At 45.0% G+C, this 20,111-nt stretch overlaps 1 protein-coding gene across 1 annotated transcript in view; it reads left to right on the forward strand.

The window, feature by feature from the left end:
- dnah1 (dynein, axonemal, heavy chain 1) overlaps positions 1-20,111 on the forward strand; it is a 333,655-nt gene that overhangs the window by 292,473 nt on the left and 21,071 nt on the right. Inside the window, exons 75-76 of the mRNA XM_067999000.1 lie at positions 6,289-6,433; positions 13,484-13,690. Coding sequence (XP_067855101.1) covers positions 6,289-6,433; positions 13,484-13,690 — 352 coding nt within the window. The remainder of the gene's footprint in view (positions 1-6,288; positions 6,434-13,483; positions 13,691-20,111) is intronic.

The following is a 20,111-nucleotide window of genomic DNA, read 5'->3' on the forward strand; positions in this document are numbered from 1 at the left end:
CAGCTTACACCCTGATAAAGCTTGCAGGCCAAGCCTTCAGAGACAGCTGTATCTGAGCTTCACATGCAGGCCTGTGCTGCAACAGGGCCACATTTCATCACACTCATATAAAACTGCAACTGTTGTTGTTTGACCAATTTGAAAGATGGCACCACAAACAAGCTTACCACATAGCTATACTGCATGTTGCACGTTCATTCACTCACACACAAACTGCGATGCAGGTGCCATAGAGTTTTCACTTATTCATGTGCTCCTCAAATCTCCAGCATCTCAGCAATGCATCTTTGTCTGCAGGACAAAGCAGTGCATAGCAGAAGGGCACAGACACACAGAGGTTTCTCTCGGTTTGGAGCCATCATTCTTATGAACATGTCATGTTTGACATGGTCACACTGGAAATATAAAGAGATTGGGCAAGGATGAAGCTGTAGGTCTCCCGGAAGAGCAAAGCTAATATCATCCTTTTCTTGCTATTCTTCCGTGCACTTACTCACTTGCTGCAGCCAACCTCCAATGCGCACACTATTAACTATGTAAGCTCTGGCTGAGGGAATGCTTTTCTGGCACCATTCACCTGTTTCTACAGATGTCCCGAAAGAAAAAGCTGCAGGCCCAAGTGGCAGCCAGGAACCCAATGCTAACACTCAGCATCACTCACTCAGCCCTAGCAAGTACCAGCATAGCTACCTCCACTCCAGGAGATTCAGGTGATCAGTTTGAGCCGGGTGCTCCGAGAGAAGCGAAAAGTCCGAATGAGCGAGAGCAGGTGGTGGAGACAGAGGAAGCACAGGTATCAGCTGGCTGGAGGGTCAACTGACATTCACCTTCAGTGCAGAATCCTGGGATCTGGAGTTCATGGGGCCTCTGTAAGCACCAACGTTTTCTGCAATCAATAGTGTGCCATGTCACCCTGTAAAGTCTGAAGGCCAATGTAGAGAAGTCCATTAGTTGCCCCCATGTAGTTGTGCATAAGAGCAGCACTGCAGTTCAGTATGGAGCATGTGACAACTCTAGGGCCATCTTCAACAGAACCCCGAGTAACCAAGATCCCAAACCCAGTCCTAGGATCTCTCGTGAACACTGAGACTGTAGCTATAGGGACCTTGGACTTCAGTCTCTGACTGGGGATCAGTTGGAGAGAACCATTATGTAGGGCTTCACTGCTCTTATTGCTGCCCAGATGTTTGCTCCTGCACAGATCTCTGTGCTTGCTGAGTGAGTACCCAGCAGCAGTGACATGGTTGGAGTAGGCACCTTTGAGGGTGACGTAACATCAAGTCCCTCTAACCACAAATGATGCGCTAAAAAGTAAGCAGCCTCTGTTGCAGTGGATATAGTGGAAACAGTTGCAGGGTCAACTCATGACCCAGCACAAGAAGAAGGCAGCCACACCAATCCCAAAAGGCTCCCAACTGAGACACCACAGCCAACCACTTAATTTACTCCTGTCATTGAGAGAGCACCAAGAAGGAAGACTAGGTTAAGTTCTAGAGTACACAGATTGTCCATTGTCATCAAGACAAAATACCAGGATAAAAAATAGTAGCCACATACACAAATCATTTTTAGGGAATTAAATTTGATTGCAATTTATTTCAACTATGCCCAAATAATTCCTTGTAGAATAAGTATTAGCAGATGATAGGAATGGGATCCATGATATTGAATCCATGAACAGGCCAATGCATGATGTATTTGGTTCCTGTGAGATGCAGATGTTCAAAGGACTCAGTACATTGGACAGATGGGTCATTTAGGTGAAGGTCTCGTCCAAAACAGTCTGCTGCATGGATTTAGCTACCAGCAAAGTTGATTCAGCAAGAATATCTTCTGGCTCCTTGTCTTCCTGTTGCTTGGCTCTTGGCTGTGGTTAATTGTCTTCCCCCTCCACCTCCCTCATATTTATACCTTTATGAATGGATGTTGTAGCACACTATGATGATCTTGGAGAATTTGGTGGGGCTCATCTGTCCAGGCATCATAAGCACTGATTCAAGATGCCTATAGTGTGTTTGATTATGATTCATGCATTTGATTATGAGCCTGATTGTATCTGTGTTCACTGTTGTTCAAAGCTGTCGCAGATGCCTTTGTTCCTCCACAGTTTCTAATCTCTCGCCATTTAGAAAATTTGTCTTTCTTGGATCCAAAGTGGATGACCTCACACTTCCCCACATTAAACTCAATCGGCTCGATTTTAAAACGAAAGTGCGAGTCATCTGGGTGAGCCTGCCGTTCCCGAACCCGGAACTCCTGCTGGCAATTAAAGCCAGTGGGACAATATTTAAAGCAACAATTTAACTATTTAACCTAGTTTAAAAATCCAAAAATACAACTAGGTATGAAGGCAAGTGATTTCAGTGCTGCCTCAGCGTGTTTCCCGTGCTGTGTGAAACGCGCCATGGTGAAGGAGTCTTGTTTCAGCCGGCGGCCATTTGGCCATTTAAATCCCTGTTTGACAGATGGGGATAAAAGGTCAGTTATTGCAGCAGGGCACTCAGCTCTCTCAGACAAACTTTTGGCTGGGAGATCTTTGTGTTTAGACTGAAAATTCTTGGTTTCCACTCAGAATTGTTCTGTTTACACATATTTACCAACTTTTTGGACCCCCTCAAACTGACATCATCAGGATGAGGGGGCGTGGTGGCTGCATTCACCAGTACATCCAAGGACGAGGAACATCACCATCCTCACCAGGCACGGCGTGCACTTCCGCCACTTGGTGCTCCACAACACCGTGCTGCACCACAGGCACCTGCTCAAGAGCAGAGAGGGGAACAACAGAGAGAGTGACGTCGCAGGAGGCACTACCCTCGTCAGAGGGGCTACAGACTGAGGCTCCGCTTCCAGGACCTCTCTGAGGAGCAGTGCATACGGAGGCTGAGAGTGAGTCGCCAGGTGGTTGCAGACATCTGCAGCCTCCTTCATGCTAAGCTGCTCCCGGCTGGGCCTGGGGCATCTCATTACCCGTCGCAGTTAAAGTGACCACTGCCCTCAACTTCTTCATCTCCGGATCATTCCAGGGTGCCACTGGTGACATCGCTGGGGTATCTCGGTCGTCTGCACACAAGTGCGTAAGGCAGGTCACTGACAGCTTGTTTCGCAGAACCTCACAATACATCAACTTCCCCATGGACGACCTCAGCCAGACGGAGAGGGCAGTGGGATTCCACTCTATGGCTAGCTTCCCACGTGTACACTGTGCAATCGATTGCACTCATACAGCAATCCGTGCTCCTCCACACGAGCCAGGACTGTTCAACAATGCTCAGCTCGTTTGTGACCACCGCAAAAGATTTCTTCACGTGTGCGCCAGATTCCCTGGCAGCTGCCACAATTCTTTCAATCTGAGGGAATCTAACATCCCAGGCCTCTTCCACGCACTGAACATCCTTGAGGGCTGGCTCCTCGGGGAAAGGGATACCCCCTGCACACGTGGCATATGATACATCTGAGGAACCCCATCAACGAGCAACAGTGTCGATACAATGACAGCCACATCGCCACCAGGTCTATATTTGAATATGCGATAGGACTGCTCAAGATGCGATTTCGGTGCTTTGATCATTCTGGGGGAGCGCTTTATACTCACCAGTGAGTGTGGGTCGTATTATAGTAGTGTGTTGTGTCATGCACAACATGGTGCATCAGAGAGGGGTGTACCGGTTGATGAGGCCCCATGCCCTCATCCACCATTCACATCTGCTATCCACATTGAGGAGGAGCAGGAGGAGGATGAGGAGGAGCAGGAGGAGGATGAGCTGGAGGAGGAGGAGGACGAACCCATGGGCAGAGCAGCAGCTCACCTGACTGCTTGTGAGGCCAGGGAGTCACTCATATGTGAACAGTTCTTGTAAGATCAGAAGGTGATAAGTGTCCAGTCCTCACACCACCTGGAAAGAGCAGCACCAACACCAGCACCCCCCCTCCCCCCCACACACACTAAACAGTCCTGCAACCACACATACACCCACTGTAGACTCACCCACTGGGTGACATCAAATGTCGCCGTTTATTATGAAGCTAATGAAAGAGCCCTATCACAAAAGCCAGTCAAGAATGGGCAAGACGTGGCAGTAGTGGTGACAATGATAACATTTAATGTGAATATAACAAAAAACAAATCTCAATAAAGAACATGACGGTCTGTCAGACACCCTTGTGCATCCCCTTCGTGATCACAAATCCTTAGCCTTTCTCTTCCTACTACTTCTACGTGGTACATCCCCTGTGGCTGCAACAGAGGTAGTGGCAGGTTGCTCATGTTCATGCCCTGACTGCTTAGATGCTTTCGGCCTACGCCCTCTGGGTTTTGGAGCCCATGAGGGCCCCTCCAAAGACTGCTCCACCTGCACCTGTGCAGGGGCAGACTAGGCCACCTGGAGAGGAGACAGCATTGCGGATACTGGTTGAGAGGTGGGCAACAGGTGAGACATGGGAGACCAATGAGTGGTGTCCCCGGTTCCATGTCCCCTTTTGCCATCATCCCTCTCCTGGATCAGGCCCATATCACTCTTATCATCCTGCTGGAGAACAGTTTGGAGGGACATGTGTAATGCCTTGGAAGCCCAGTTGTAAAGTTTCTGTCTGCTTGTTTGAGACGGCAGAATGTTGTTCACCGTGAGTCCGAACAGACGTTGTCAGGGCCTGAATGGACTCATTTGTGAGCCATGCTTGAAGCTCAACAGAGGCTAGCCTTGCCCCTGTGCTGCTCCATTGAGTCTTCTGGCTCCAGCAAAATCCATTGAAGAAATGGCCCTTTAAATCTAGATGCTCCAGCTGACAGCCTGTCATGCGGGTGCGCAGTCCGCCCACTGTGCAACTTTCGGATGGCAAACCCGGAAACAAGATTAATGGCCACCAATTAAGTCGTGATTGAGTGGAGAACGGTAAGTTTTTATTACTGGGGTTTGCCACTCGCCTATTGACCACCCCACCGACCACCCCACCCCACCCCCACCCCCACCGGTGCCATCCCGCCGCCCTTTTAAAATCGAGCCCCATCTGTCAGTTTTGCCCACTCACTTTGTAACTTCCTGCTACCATCTATTCAAATTACTGTTGCTCCTAACTTAGTGTCATCTGCAAACTTGGATATACAACTCTCTATGCCTTCATCCAAGTCATTAGTATATATGGTGAAAAGCTGAGGCCCCAGTCCAGATCACTGAGGAACACCACTTGTCACATTCCCTTTATCCCTACTCTCTGTCTCCTACCCCCCAACTAATTTTCAGTCCATGTCCGAAGGTTACCTCCAATTAATTTCATTTTTGCGAATAATCTCTTGTGCGGAACCTTATTAAATGTCTTCTGGAAGTCCATACAGACAATATCCATGGACAGTCCTTTGTCCAACTTGTTCGTGACCTCCTAGAAAAAATTCAACTCGATTGGTCAGACATGACCTACCCATCACAAATCCATTACACTGGTGAAGTCAAGCACCACGGGATCAAGAATCATGGGAACTGAGCCTGTGGTAATAAACAGCTCTGTCAAATTGATTATTAAACTTTAACGAAGCTCCTGTCTGTTCTGGATGGGTGAAGGGGCTGCAATCAGAATCTCTGCCTGGTTTTCTGCCCTCCCGTCCCCCATTTGTGCCACTGTCGGCACCATCAGTAATGTTAGGTGGAAAATTTCCCCTGCTATCTGGGCTGCAGGGCAAAGGGAGAGGGGGGCAGGAACTTACACACATTGAATGATGTTGAGTACGTTCCGATATTGACAGATGAAATACTGCAAAATGTGAACCAGACATCACAACTAAATTTATCTCAACACTGGAAAAACAAGCTAGTATTTCCAAAATTCCAGATATGTTGACAGGGTGAAATGAAGTAAGGGGGGAGGAGACTTGTGTGGAGCATAAACACTGGCATCGACCTGTTGGGCTGAATGGCCTGTGTCTGTGCTGTAAATTCTATGTAATTCTATGTAAAACTGTTAATGTTTCATTAGAATTAATGTAGCAATTCTGATAAAGGCCCCACCAGAAATGTTAACCTCTCTTTACCTTTCAAATGCTGACAGTGTTACTGTACATTTCCACAGAAAGATAAGTCCTCAATGGTGTTATTGGATTCAAAAACTGGTGCTCTTTTCATATGTGCCCTCCTCTGATGCTGTTCAATAGACCAGTCCATTTATAAGATCCAGCAGCTAACCAACTTTCAGCTTAGCTTATACTAGATCAGAGGCTCACAGAAGTACCCAGTAATGTCATAACTGACTTCTTTTCCAATTGTTTGCAATAACATTGTTCATTTGGTTGTTGTGTAGGTACAATCGGCTATTGGAGACTATTGTGCAGAGTCTTAATGACCTCCTGAAAGCACTGAAGGGTCTAGTAGTTATGTCCTTGCAGCTGGAGTTGATGGCAGAGAGTCTGTACAACAATAGTGTCCCAGAGCACTGGAATGCCAAGGTAATACCTACACCGTTTCATGAACTGAATGTATGGTATAGGGAACAAGAGTTCTTCCTCATTGTTCAACAGTTACAATTCAAATATTCCTTTCATCCCAATGGAGAAACAAAGCTGGGGAGATGGTCTCTTTAAGAAATCTGTCTCCTGTGTGGTCAGGTGATCTTTGCCTCCTCTGTGATAAATCAGCCATGGGCCTGGAGTATCCACATGATTTCTGCCCAGATAGCAGCGTAATCTGGGTGGAATCGAATGAAATAGCATGAAAGATCGCGGAATTTTAACCATGAGTTGCGTCCGTAACCACTTTACGTTCGAGTATCTGCGATCTTTTACCCTCGTTCAAAAGATCATTTGCTCGAAGCAGTCCCCCTCCACAAAACTGGCCACGCCTTCAGCTTAGAATGGCAAGTTTCTGCCGATTGCGCCCGTACCATACCTAGAGCAGTTAGGAGCACCATACATAGAGCAGTTAGGAACATTTTACCGAGAGCAGTTGGGAACACCATACCTAGAACAGTTAGGAATACTTTACCAGGAGCAGTTGGGAACAGCATATCTAGAGCAGTTGGGAACACTTTACCCAGACCTGTTGGGAACATCATGCCTAGAGCAGTTAGGAACACTTTACCTAGAGCAATTGGAAACACCATACCTAGACCGGTTAGGAACATCATACCATACCTAGACCGGTTAGGAACACCATACCTAGAGCAGTTAGGAACACTTTACCTAGAGCAATTGGGAACACCATATCTAGAGTAGTTAGGAACACTTTACCTAGAGCAATTGGGAACACCATATCTAGAGTAGTTAGGAACACTTTACCTAGAGCAATTGGGAACACCATATCTAGAGTAGTTAGGAACACTTTACCTAGAGCAATTGGGAACACCATATCTAGAGTAGTTAGGAACACTTTACCTAGAGCAATTGGAAACACCATACCTAGACCGGTTAGGAACACTTCACTTGGAGCAGTTAGGAACACCATATCTAGAGCAGTTAGGAACACTTTACCTAGAGCAATTGGGAACACCATACCTAGAGCAATTGGGAACACCATACCTAGACCGGTTAGGAACACCATACCTAGACCGGTTAGGAACACCATACCTAGACCGGTTAGGAACACCATACCTAGACCGGTTAGGAACACCATACCTAGACCGGTTAGGAACACTTCACTTGGAGTAGTTAGGAACACCATATCTAGAGCAGTTGCAAACACCATACCAGGAGCATTTAGGAATACATTACCTAGAGCAGTTAGGAACACCATACCTAAAGAAGTTGGGAATATCATATCTAGATCAGTTCGGATCACCATAATTAGAACAGTTAGGAACACCAGATCTAGAGCACTTAGGAACATTTTACCTAAAGCATTTGTGAACACCATACCTTGATCATTTAGGAACACTTTACCTAGAGCAGTTAGAAACACCATATGTAGAGCAGTTGCGAACATCATACCTTGATCATTTAAGAACACTTTACCTAGTACAGTTGGGAACACTTTACCCTGAGCAGTTAGGAACACCATATCTAGAGCAGATTGGAACACCATAGATACAGCAGTAGGGAACACCATACTTGGAACAGTTGGGAACACTTTGCCTAGAACAATTAGGAACACCATACCTAGAGCAGTTAGAATCACTGTACGTCGGGCAGTTACAAACACCATATCTAGAACAGTTAGGGTAACCTTACCCAGAACAGTTAGGGTAACCTTACCCAAAGCAGTTGGGAACAATTTACCTTGTTATGTTGAGTGCGCCATATCTACAGCAGTTAGGACCATACCTAGAAGAGTTGGGAACACTTTACCATGAGCAGTTAGGAACATCATACCTGGAACAGTTGGGAACACTTTGCCTGCAGTAGTTATGAAATTATACCTCGAGCAGTTAGGAACACCGTACCTAGAGCAGTTAGAATCACTGTACGTCGGGCAGTTAGGAACACCATACCTAGAGCAGTTAGAATCACTGTACGTCGGGCAGTTAGGAACACCATACCTAGAGCAGCTGGTAAGTCTTTACTTAGAACAGTTAGGAACATCAAACTAGAGCAGTTAGGAACACCACATCTAGAGCAGTAGGGCAGTCTTTACCTAGAACAGTTAGGAACACTAAACCTAGAACAGTTGGGAACACCATGCATGAAGCATTTAGGAATACTTTACCTAGAACAGTTAGGAACACCATACCTAGAACAGTTAGGGTAACCTTACCCAAAGCAGTTAGGAACAATTTACCTTGTTATGTTGAGTGCGCCATATCTACAGCAGTTAGGACCATACCTAGAACACTTTACCATGAGCAGTTAGGAACACCATATCTAGAACAGTTGGGAACATTTTACCATGAGCAGTTAGGAACATCATACCTGGAACAGTTGGGAACACCATAGCTAGAACAGTTGGGAACACTTTGCCTACAGCAGTTATGAAATTATATCTCGAGCAGTTAGGAACACCATACCTAGAGCAGTTAAGAATACCACACCTAGAGCAGTTAGAAACACCACACCTAGAGCAGTAAGAAACACCATACCTAGAGCAGTTAGAAACACCACACCTAGAGCAGTTAGTAACACCACACCTAGAGCAGTTAGTAACACCACACCTAGAGCAGTTAGTAACACCACACCTAGAGCAGTTAGTAACACCACACCTAGAGCAGTTAGTAACACCACACCTAGAGCAGTTAGTAACACCACACCTAGAGCAGTTGGTAACACCACACCTAGAGCAGTTGGTAACACCACACCTAGAGCAGTTGGTAACACCACACCTAGAGCAGTTGGAAACACCACACCTAGAGCAGTTGGAAACACCATACCTAGAGCAGTTGGAAACACCATACCTAGAGCAGTTGGAAACACCATACCTGGAGCAGTTGGAAACACCATACCTAGAGCAGTTGGAAACACCATACCTAGAGCAGTTGGAAACACCATACCTAGAGCAGTTGGAAACACCATACCTGGAGCAGTTGGAAACACCATACCTAGAGCAGTTGGAAACACCATACCTGGAGCAGTTGGAAACACCATACCTGGAGCAGTTGGAAACACCACACCTAGAGCAGTTAGTAACACCACACCTAGAGCAGTTAGTAACACCACACCTAGAGCAGTTAGTAACACCACACCGAGAGCAGTTAGTAACACCACACCTAGAGCAGTTAGTAACACCACACCTAGAGCAGTTGGTAACACTACACCTGGAGCAGTTGGTAACACCACACCTGGAGCAGTTAGAAACACCACACCTAGAGCAGTTGGAAACACCACACCTAGAGCAGTTGGAAACACCACACCTAGAGCAGTTGGAAACACCATACCTAGAGCAGTTGGAAACACCATACCTAGAGCAGTTGGAAACACCATACCTAGAGCAGTTGGAAACACCATACCTAGAGCAGTTGGAAACACCATACCTAGAGCAGTTGGAAACACCACACCTAGAGCAGTTAAGAACACCACACCAAGAGCAGTTAACAACACCACACCTAGAGCAGTTAACAACACCACACCTAGAGCAGTTAACAACACCACACCTAGAGCAGTTAACAACACCACACCTAGAGCAGTTAACAACACCACACCTAGAGCAGTTAACAACACCACACCAAGAGCAGTTAACAACACCACACCAAGAGCAGTTAACAACACCACACCAAGTGCAGTTAACAACACCACACCTAGAGCAGTTAACAACACCACACCAAGAGCAGTTAACAACACCACACCTAGAGCAGTTAACAACACCACACCTAGAGCAGTTAAGAACACCACACCTAGAGCAGTTAAGAACACCACACCTAGAGCAGTTAACAACACCACACCTAGAGCAGTTAACAACACCACACCTAGAGCAGTTAACAACACCACACCTAGAGCAGTTAACAACACCACACCTAGAGCAGTTGGAAACACCATACCTGGAGCAGTTGGAAACACCATACCTAGAGCAGTTGGAAACACCATACCTGGAGCAGTTGGAAACACCATACCTGGAGCAGTTGGAAACACCACACCTAGAGCAGTTAGTAACACCACACCTAGAACAGTTAGTAACACCACACCTAGAGCAGTTAGTAACACCACACCGAGAGCAGTTGGTAACACTACACCTAGAGCAGTTAGTAACACCACACCTAGAGCAGTTAGTAACACCACACCTAGAGCAGTTAGTAACACCACACCGAGAGCAGTTAGTAACACCACACCTAGAGCAGTTAGTAACACCACACCTAGAGCAGTTGGTAACACTACACCTGGAGCAGTTGGTAACACCACACCTGGAGCAGTTAGAAACACCACACCTAGAGCAGTTGGAAACACCACACCTAGAGCAGTTGGAAACACCACACCTAGAGCAGTTGGAAACACCATACCTAGAGCAGTTGGAAACACCATACCTAGAGCAGTTGGAAACACCATACCTAGAGCAGTTGGAAACACCATACCTAGAGCAGTTGGAAACACCATACCTAGAGCAGTTGGAAACACCACACCTAGAGCAGTTAAGAACACCACACCAAGAGCAGTTAACAACACCACACCTAGAGCAGTTAACAACACCACACCTAGAGCAGTTAACAACACCACACCTAGAGCAGTTAACAACACCACACCTAGAGCAGTTAACAACACCACACCTAGAGCAGTTAACAACACCACACCAAGAGCAGTTAACAACACCACACCAAGAGCAGTTAACAACACCACACCAAGAGCAGTTAACAACACCACACCTAGAGCAGTTAACAACACCACACCAAGAGCAGTTAACAACACCACACCTAGAGCAGTTAACAACACCACACCTAGAGCAGTTAAGAACACCACACCTAGAGCAGTTAACAACACCACACCTAGAGCAGTTAACAACACCACACCTAGAGCAGTTAACAACACCACACCTAGAGCAGTTAACAACACCACACCTAGAGCAGTTGGAAACACCATACCTGGAGCAGTTGGAAACACCATACCTAGAGCAGTTGGAAACACCATACCTGGAGCAGTTGGAAACACCATACCTGGAGCAGTTGGAAACACCACACCTAGAGCAGTTAGTAACACCACACCTAGAACAGTTAGTAACACCACACCTAGAGCAGTTAGTAACACCACACCGAGAGCAGTTGGTAACACTACACCTAGAGCAGTTAGTAACACCACACCTAGAGCAGTTGGTAACACTACACCTAGAGCAGTTAGTAACACCACACCTAGAGCAGTTGGTAACACTACACCTGGAGCAGTTGGTAACACCACACCTGGAGCAGTTAGAAACACCACACCTAGAGCAGTTGGAAACACCACACCTAGAGCAGTTGGAAACACCACACCTAGAGCAGTTGGAAACACCACACCTAGAGCAGTTAGGAATTCCATAGCTAGAGCAGTTGGGAACACTTTACCTAGAACAGTTGGGAACATCAGATCTAGAGCAGTTGGAAACACCATACCTAGAGCAGTTGGGAACACCACACCTTGAATAGTTAGGGTAACCTTACCTAGAGCAGTTAGGAACAATTTACCTAGTGCTGTTGGGCACACCATAACTGCAGCTGTTAGGAACACCATACCCAGAACAAATAGGAACACCATACCTATAGCAGTTGGGAACAATTTACCTAGAACACATAGGAACGCCATACCTAGAGTACTTTACCTAGAACAGTTCAGAACTGTTGGGCACAACATACCTAGAACATTTAGAAACACTTCACCTAGAGCAGTGGGAACACTGTACCTAGAACTGTTAGGAACACTTTACGTAGAACAATTAGGAACACCGAGTCTGGAGCAGTTCGGAACACCGAGTCTGGAGCAGTTCGGAACATTACATAGCGGGGAGTCTAAAACTTGCCGTCATAAATATAAGATGGTCTCTAATAAGTCCAATAAGGAATTCAGGAGAAGCTTCTTTACCCAGGGAGTGGTTAGAATGTGGAACTTGCTACCACAAGGAGCAGTTGAGGCGAATAGTGTAGATTCATTTAAGGGGAAGCTAGATAAGTATCTGAAGGAGAAAGGAATAGAAGGTTATGCTGCTAGTGTCAGATGAAGTAGGGTGGGAGGAGGCTCGTTTGGAGCATAAACAATGGCATAGAACAGTTGGGTCGAATGGCCTGTTTCCGAGCTATAATTTCTATGTAATTCTAATAGAGCAGTTAGGAACATTACATAGTTAGGAACACCTTTAAGATCGCCATCTCTTCTGGGTTTTTTCTCTATGAAAAGAAAATGGCCCCTCCATTCGTAGCCATGCCTTCAGCTGCCTAGATCCTAAGCTCTGCAATTCCCTCCCTAAACTTCTCCACCACTTTCTCCTTCTTTAAGACGCACCTGTTCTAATATCTCTTTATGTGGCTCGGTGTCAAACTTTGTCAATTAGCGCTCCTGTGAAGCACCTTGGGATGTTTTACTATGTTAAGGGAGCTATATAAATGGAAGTTGTTGTTGGATAGCTGTGGCTCAGTTGGTAGCACTCTTGCCTGTGAGTCAGAAGGTTGTGGGTTCAAGGCCCACTCTGGGATTGGGCATATAATTCAGGCTGACATTTCAGTGTAATACTGAGAGAGTGCTGCACTGTCACAGGTGCTGTCTTTTGGATGAAATATTAAACCAAGGTCCCAGGTGGATGTAAAAAAGCAGAGCAGGGTAGTTCTCCCTGGTGTCCTGGCCAATATTTATCCCTCAGCTAACATAACTAAAACAGATTACCTGGTAATTATCTTATTGTTGTTTGCTGTGTGCAAAATTAGTTGTTACTTTTCCTACATTACAACAGTGACTACACTTCAAAATTAATTCATTGGCTGTAAAGCACTTTGTGGTGTCCTGAGGACATGAAAAGTGCTGTATAAATGCAAGTTCTTTCTTTACTGTGTTGTGCTTAACGTAAGCAGCCCAGATAAATGCACTATGGGAAATTCCGCCTTAAAATACCCTAACATGGAAGAGACTTAAATGGCAAAGACTCAATGAGCTCCAGCTTGATACCCAAGCGTCTGTATTTTCTAGGCGTACCCTTCACTGAAACCCTTGGCTTCATGGGTAGAGGATCTCCTTGAGAGAATTGGCTTCCTACAGACATGGATTGTGGACGGGATTCCTGCCGTCTTCTGGATCAGTGGCTTTTTCTTCCCACAAGCATTTCTAACGGGAACACTTCAGAACTTTGCAAGACAGTCGATTATCTCCATTGACACAATATCATTTGACTTTATGGTAAGACATAGGGAGGGGAATCGAGTAACATAGTAGCTAACACATTGGTCTTTCAGTGCTGAGTCCTGAGTTCAAATCCAACCCTGACTGATGGAATAAAAGGCTCCTCTGCTAGATGTCTGTAAGGGTCCTCAGTAGGGAGTGCTCTTGAAAAAATAGAGTTGAAGATCGAATAAAAGGAGCTTTACTCAGCATTTAACTGTGCTTTAACTGGTCTGGGAGTGTTTGATGGGACAGTATAGAGGGAGATTTACTCTTTAGCTGCTATAACTGGCCTGAGAATCTTTACCTGCCCTGGGATTGTTTGATGGGACATTGTAGAGTGAGCTTTACTCTGTATCCAATGCTGTACCTGCGCTGGGAGTGTTTGGTGGGTCTCCGCCCCCATTCTCCAGCACTAACCCTCCTATTGATAAGCATAAAAATTCAGAAGAGGAAGAAAGTAAAAGAAAAAGGTAAGAGACGTATCGATAAAGTTAAACATTCATAAATATTTCCAAATTAAAATGAAATGAAGATTCAGATGTAGGAACTTGGGAACAGGAGTAGGCCATTCAGCCCCTCGAGCCTGTTCCGCCATTCAATTAGATCCTGGCTGATGTGTACCTTAACTCCATCTACCTGCTTTAGTTCCGTAACACTTAATACCCTTACCTAACAAAAATCTATCAATCTCAGTTTCAAAATTTTCAATTAACCCCCAGCCTCAACAGCTTTTTGGGGAAGAAAGTTCTAGATTTCCACTATCCTTTGAGTGAAGAAGTGCTTTCTGACATCACCCCTGAATGGACTTGCTCTAATTTTAAGGTTATGTCCCCTTGTTCTGGACTCTCCCACCAAAGGAAGCAGTTTCTCTCTACCTACCCTATCAAATCCTTTAATCATCTTAAACACCAATTAGATCACCCCTTAATCTTTTATAGTCAAGGGAATACTAGCCTAGTCTATGCAACCTGTCCTCATAATTTAACCCTTTTAGCCCTGGTATAATTCTGGTGAATCTGCACTACCAATATATCCTTCCAGAGATGCAGTGCCCAGTACTCCAGATGGGATCTAACCGGAGCTCAGTACAGCTGTAACATAACTTCCACCCTTTTGTATTCCAGCTCTCTTGAGATAAAGGCCAACATTCCATTAGCCTTTTCAATTATTTTTTGTACCTGTCCACTAGCTTTTAGTGATTTCTGTACTTAGATCCCTAAGTCTCTTTGCTCATCCACAGTTCCCAGCTTCTCACAATTTAGAAAATACTCCGATCTATCTTTCTTAGATCCAAAGCGGAAGACCTCACACTTCCCCACATTGAACTCCATCTGCTACAGTTTTTCCCAGTCACTGATTCTATCAATGTCCCTTTGCAACTTTCTGCTCCCATTGACACTATTTACTGTGCCACCTAACTTAGTGTCATCAGCAAACTTAAATATACAGATCCCTATTCCTTCATCCAAGTCATTTATAAATATAGTGAAAAGTGAGGCCCCAGTACAGATCCTCGGGGGACACCACTAGTCACATCCTGCCAATTTGAGTACATACCAATTATCCCTACTCCCTGTCTCCTACCTCCTAACCAATTCCCTATCCAAGCCAATGGGTTGCCTCCAATTCCATGTGATCTCATTTTTGTTAACAATCTCTTATGTGGAACCTTCTGGAAGTCCATATAAATAACATCCATAGACACTCCCTTATCTACCATGTTGGTTACCTCCTCAAAAAATTCAATTAGTTTGGTTAGACCTGACTTACCCTTTACAAATCCATGCTGGCTCCCTCTGATCAGGTCATATTTGTCCAAATGCTCAGTCAACGTGCCCCTAATAACAGATTCTAGTAACTTCCCCACAACTGATGTTAGACTAATAGGCCTATAATTTCCTAGTTTATCTCTCGTACCCTTCTTAAATAGTGGAGTGAAATTGGCAATTTTCCAATCCAAGGGGACAATTCTTGAATCGAGAGGTTTTTGGAATATTATAACTAACACAGCAACAATTTCCTGACCTCCTCCTTTTAATACCCTGGGGTGGAAACCATTGTGACCTGGAGATTTGTCTGTCTTTAACAACATTAGTTTATCCATCACCATGTTTTTACTTATAGCGAATCTAGTTAGTTCCTCCCCTTCATTTATTTTTAGCTTTCCTTGTAACTCTGGTATTTTATCCTCATCGTCCACTGTTTTTAGACCAATACAAAATAGCCATTTAGTAAGTCTGCCATTTGCTGATTTCCAATTACAATATCACCTGCATCTGTCATTAAGGGGCCCACATTACTCTTAGCCACCCTCTTTCTCTTAATATATTTGTAAAAATCTCTAGTGTTGTCCTCTAGCCCTCACAAGCTTTTTCTTGTATTCCCTTTTTGCGGATCTTGCCACTTTCTTTGTATCTCTTTGCTGTTCCTTATATCTCTCCCAGTCCGCGGGATCTCTATTGTTCTTTGCCTTCGTATAAGCCCTTTCTTTTAGTTTTACACTATCTCTCACTTTCCTTGTTGATCAAGATTGTTCAATTACACATGTAGAGCTCTTGCCCTTTAGGGGTATGTACAGGTCTTGTATTCTACCAAATACTTTTTTTGAACACCTCCCACTGTTCATCTGTTAGTAGTTCTGTCCAGTCTATTGTGGTCAATTTCTGCCTCATCCCTCTATAGCCAGCCTTACCTAAATTTAAAACCTTGGTTCGTGACTCACCTTTCTCCCCCTCAAACTTAATATCGAATTCTATTATATTATGGTCACTGTTAACTAGGTGTTCTCTCACCGTTAGATTATTGACTAATTCAGGCTCATTACTCATTATTAAATCTAAGATGGCCTGTTCTTTTGTTCGTTTAAGAACATTTGCAGACTTGGGTTTTGCAGGATCATTTGACCATAGCTCTCAGCTCCTGATTATTCTTTCAACAAAATATTGTAACCATCTTCCTGCTTTGCAATGGTGATGAGATTTTGCTAAATAATAAATAAATGTGCATAGCTGATTGTTATTCACAGTCCATTTTTAATGGAAAGAGCGCCATTACCCTTCTGAATCCATTGTGCAATCCATTGCTCCTGAATCAGACTACTTGTTTCTACTGAGAGGATTGATTCAGACTGGAGGGGGGCAGCAGGGGTCATTGATATCAAGAACGAACACCCTGGACAATTTTTAATTTTCTAACCCTGCAGCACTGGGGCTAATTATACAACAGCAACTTGCATTTATAAAGCTCCTTTAACATTGTAAAATATCCCTAGGCGCTTTACAGGAGCGTTATCAAACAAAATTTGACACTGAGCCACATAAGGACAAGTGACCAAAAGCTTGGTCAAAGAGGTAGGTTTTAAGGAGTGTCTTAAAGGAGGATGGAGAGGCGGAGAGGTTTAGGGAGGGAATTCCAGAGCTTAGGGCCTAGACAGCTGAAGGCACGGCCACCAATGGTAAGGCAAAGGAAATAGGGGATGTACAAGAGGCCAGAATTGGACGAACACAGAGATCTCGGAGGGTCGTAGGGCTGGAGGAAGTTACAGAGATAGGGAGGGGCGAGGCCATGGAGGGATTTGCACACCAGTATGAAATCTTCCCCAAACTGCGTTGCAGCTGAGATCAGCTGTGTCAACACAGAGCACAAATAAACCTGGGTCCTCCCTCCGAAGCAAACTTGAAGCAGAGTTTTTCTATAGGCTCAGGCATCCTTGTGCTATCAGAGAGTCCAGTATTACATACCAATATATTGTGAGCAGGTACCAGCAGTAGCCAGACTTATTGGCAGTGGTACAGCTCATTCATTCTCATTGTGTTAATAACACTTGTGTTTAGACTGCCAGCAAACCTGTTTGACATTAAAGGCAATAATATCTAGAGCAGCTAACAAGATGCGGTCATTCCAATTATATTCGGACATGTATTTTGGCAACATAAACAGATTAGAATGGCAAATCACTAAACTGTTCCCTAAATTCCACTGATCCAGTTGTACTATTTACTCATTGACCCAGTCTTACTTATTTTGATACACTGTTTGCTAAAGATATAGGGGCTGATATTGCAGTGGCTGGTGTTGTTAGCCCAGCTACCCATCGTGGACAGGTAACCCATATTATCGGTGCAGAGGCCCAAGACCTGCTGTACATTTGGGGAGTATAACGTGGCCTGGAAGTACCTGCGGTGTTGTGAGCCTCTATACCTGGCGGCGCTTGGTTCACGAAGGTCCCCAGAAATATTTAAATTACCTGCTAGCTCCAAAATATGACCAGAGTGCCCATATTAACACTGGTTAGCCTTTCATGTTGGTGGATTCTCTTTCTTAAAGGGGATAATGAACAGAGAACCCTTTTTTAGATTACTTCAGCTATTCTTATATCACGTGCCTCCGTATGATCCTCCTTGCCCTTGAAAGGCAGCAGAATAACGCAATATCAGATTTGTTTTATGCTTTAAGTACCAAACAAATTATTTTTTTCCCATTATTCCAATACTCCCCTGGCCAGCCTCCCACCTTCCACCCTCTGTAAATTTGAGCTCATCCAAAATTCTGCTGCCCGTATGCTAACTTGCACCAAATCCTGTTCTCCCATCACCCAATGCTCACTGACCTACATTGACTCCCAGTCGGGCAACACCTCGAATTTAAAATTCTCATCCTATTGTTCAAATCCCTCCATGGCCTCACCCCTCCCTATCACTGTTACCTCTTCCAGCCCTACAACCCTCCAAGATCTTTGCACTCCTCCAATTCTGGCCTCTTGTGCATCCCTGATTTCCATCACCCCACCATTGATGCCTGTGCCTTCAGCTGCCTAGGCCCTAAGTTCTGGAATTCCCTCCCTAAACCTCTCCGCCTCTTTACCTCTCTATCCTCCTTTTAGACACTCCTTAAAACCTATCTCTCTGACCAATAAAATATCTCTATGTGGCTCGCTGTCAAATTTTGTCTGTTAATGTTCCTGTTAAAGGCACTATATAAATACAATTTGTTGTTCTAAATTCTTATATCCACATATGTAATGAAAAGCAACCATGTAAACTTGTCACATTGTAATTACACGCCCTTGTCAGTTGATGCGCTACAGCAGAATATATGACTTGCAACTGGGGACTGAATTACTTCTATGCAATTTGTTCCAATTATTCCTTGTCCTCTAAACTCACTTCACCTGAACATTAGTTTGTTTTGACTCCCTGGGCTCTAAATTGGGCTGCGAAGCACCCGTTTTGGAGATATTACATGGACTCCTAAGGACCCAAAATGGTTTAGCCAGTTTGCTATGCACTCCTCTGTAAGGCAGCATCAATGCCCTCTTTGCCTGGCCGGTTCAATTTATACAATTTGACAGTGCTCCAACATAGATGGCTGAGAGAGCCATTACATTTTTCAGAATTTCTGGATTCCCCGGCATTGTGGGCACTTATACAACATCGGGGCTCCAGGAATTTCAGGCCATGGATGTTTGTCCACACAAATACAGCTGAGACTTCCAGTAACATTCAAAAACATCTCTCCGCCTGTCTATCTGTACCCGACCAAAGCTGACCACATTGAATAGAATGACACCTGAGCAGAGAGGTATCAAGAAGTGGTTCTTAGGAATAATATATCTGAAGTGCCCTTTTGCATCCCAGACTGTAATGTGTATCCTATGCAGGATTCTATAGTTAGGGGAGCAGAGAGGCGTTTCTGCAGCCGCAGACGTGATTCCAGGATGGTATGTTGCCTCCCTGGTGCCAAGATCAAGGATGTCACTGAGCGGCTGCAGAACATTCTGGGGGGGAAGGGTGAACAGCCAGAGGTCGCGGTCCATATTGGTACCAACGACATAGGTAGAAAGAGGGATGAGGTCCTGCAGGCAGATTTTAAGGAGTTAGGAAAGAGATTAAGAAGCAGGACATCAAAGGTAGTAATCTCCGGATTAGCCACTAGCCACGCGCTAGTGAGCATAGAAATAGGAGGAAAGAGCAGATGAATGCGTGGCTGGAGAGATGGTGCAGGAGGGAGGGCTTTAGATTCCTGGGGCATTAGGACCAGTTCTGGGGAAGGTGGGACCTGTACAGGCTGGACAGATTGCACCTCAACGGAGCTGGGACCAATGTCCTCGCGGGGAAGTTCGCTCGTGCTGTGGGGGTTTAAACTAATTTGGCAGGGGGTGGGCACCAGGATGTAGCAATGGAAAGGAGAAACAAGGGGCACAAAGGATCGGGAGAGAAAGATAGCACTCGAGCAAGTAATAGTACAGTATTAGGTGGGATCAGACTAAGAGAGAGTACAAGAAAGTCTGAGACTGGTTTGCAGCGCATGTGTGTAAACACACGAAGCGTGGTAAACAAGGTTGGTGAGCTGCAGGCGCAAATAGCCAGATGGGAATACGATGTCGTGGTGATAATGGAGACCTGTCTCAAAAAAGGGTGGATTGGGTACTAAATAT

The sequence above is a fragment of the Heptranchias perlo genome, chromosome 17 (genome assembly GCF_035084215.1).
Source record: "Heptranchias perlo isolate sHepPer1 chromosome 17, sHepPer1.hap1, whole genome shotgun sequence".
NCBI lineage: Eukaryota > Metazoa > Chordata > Chondrichthyes > Hexanchiformes > Hexanchidae > Heptranchias > Heptranchias perlo.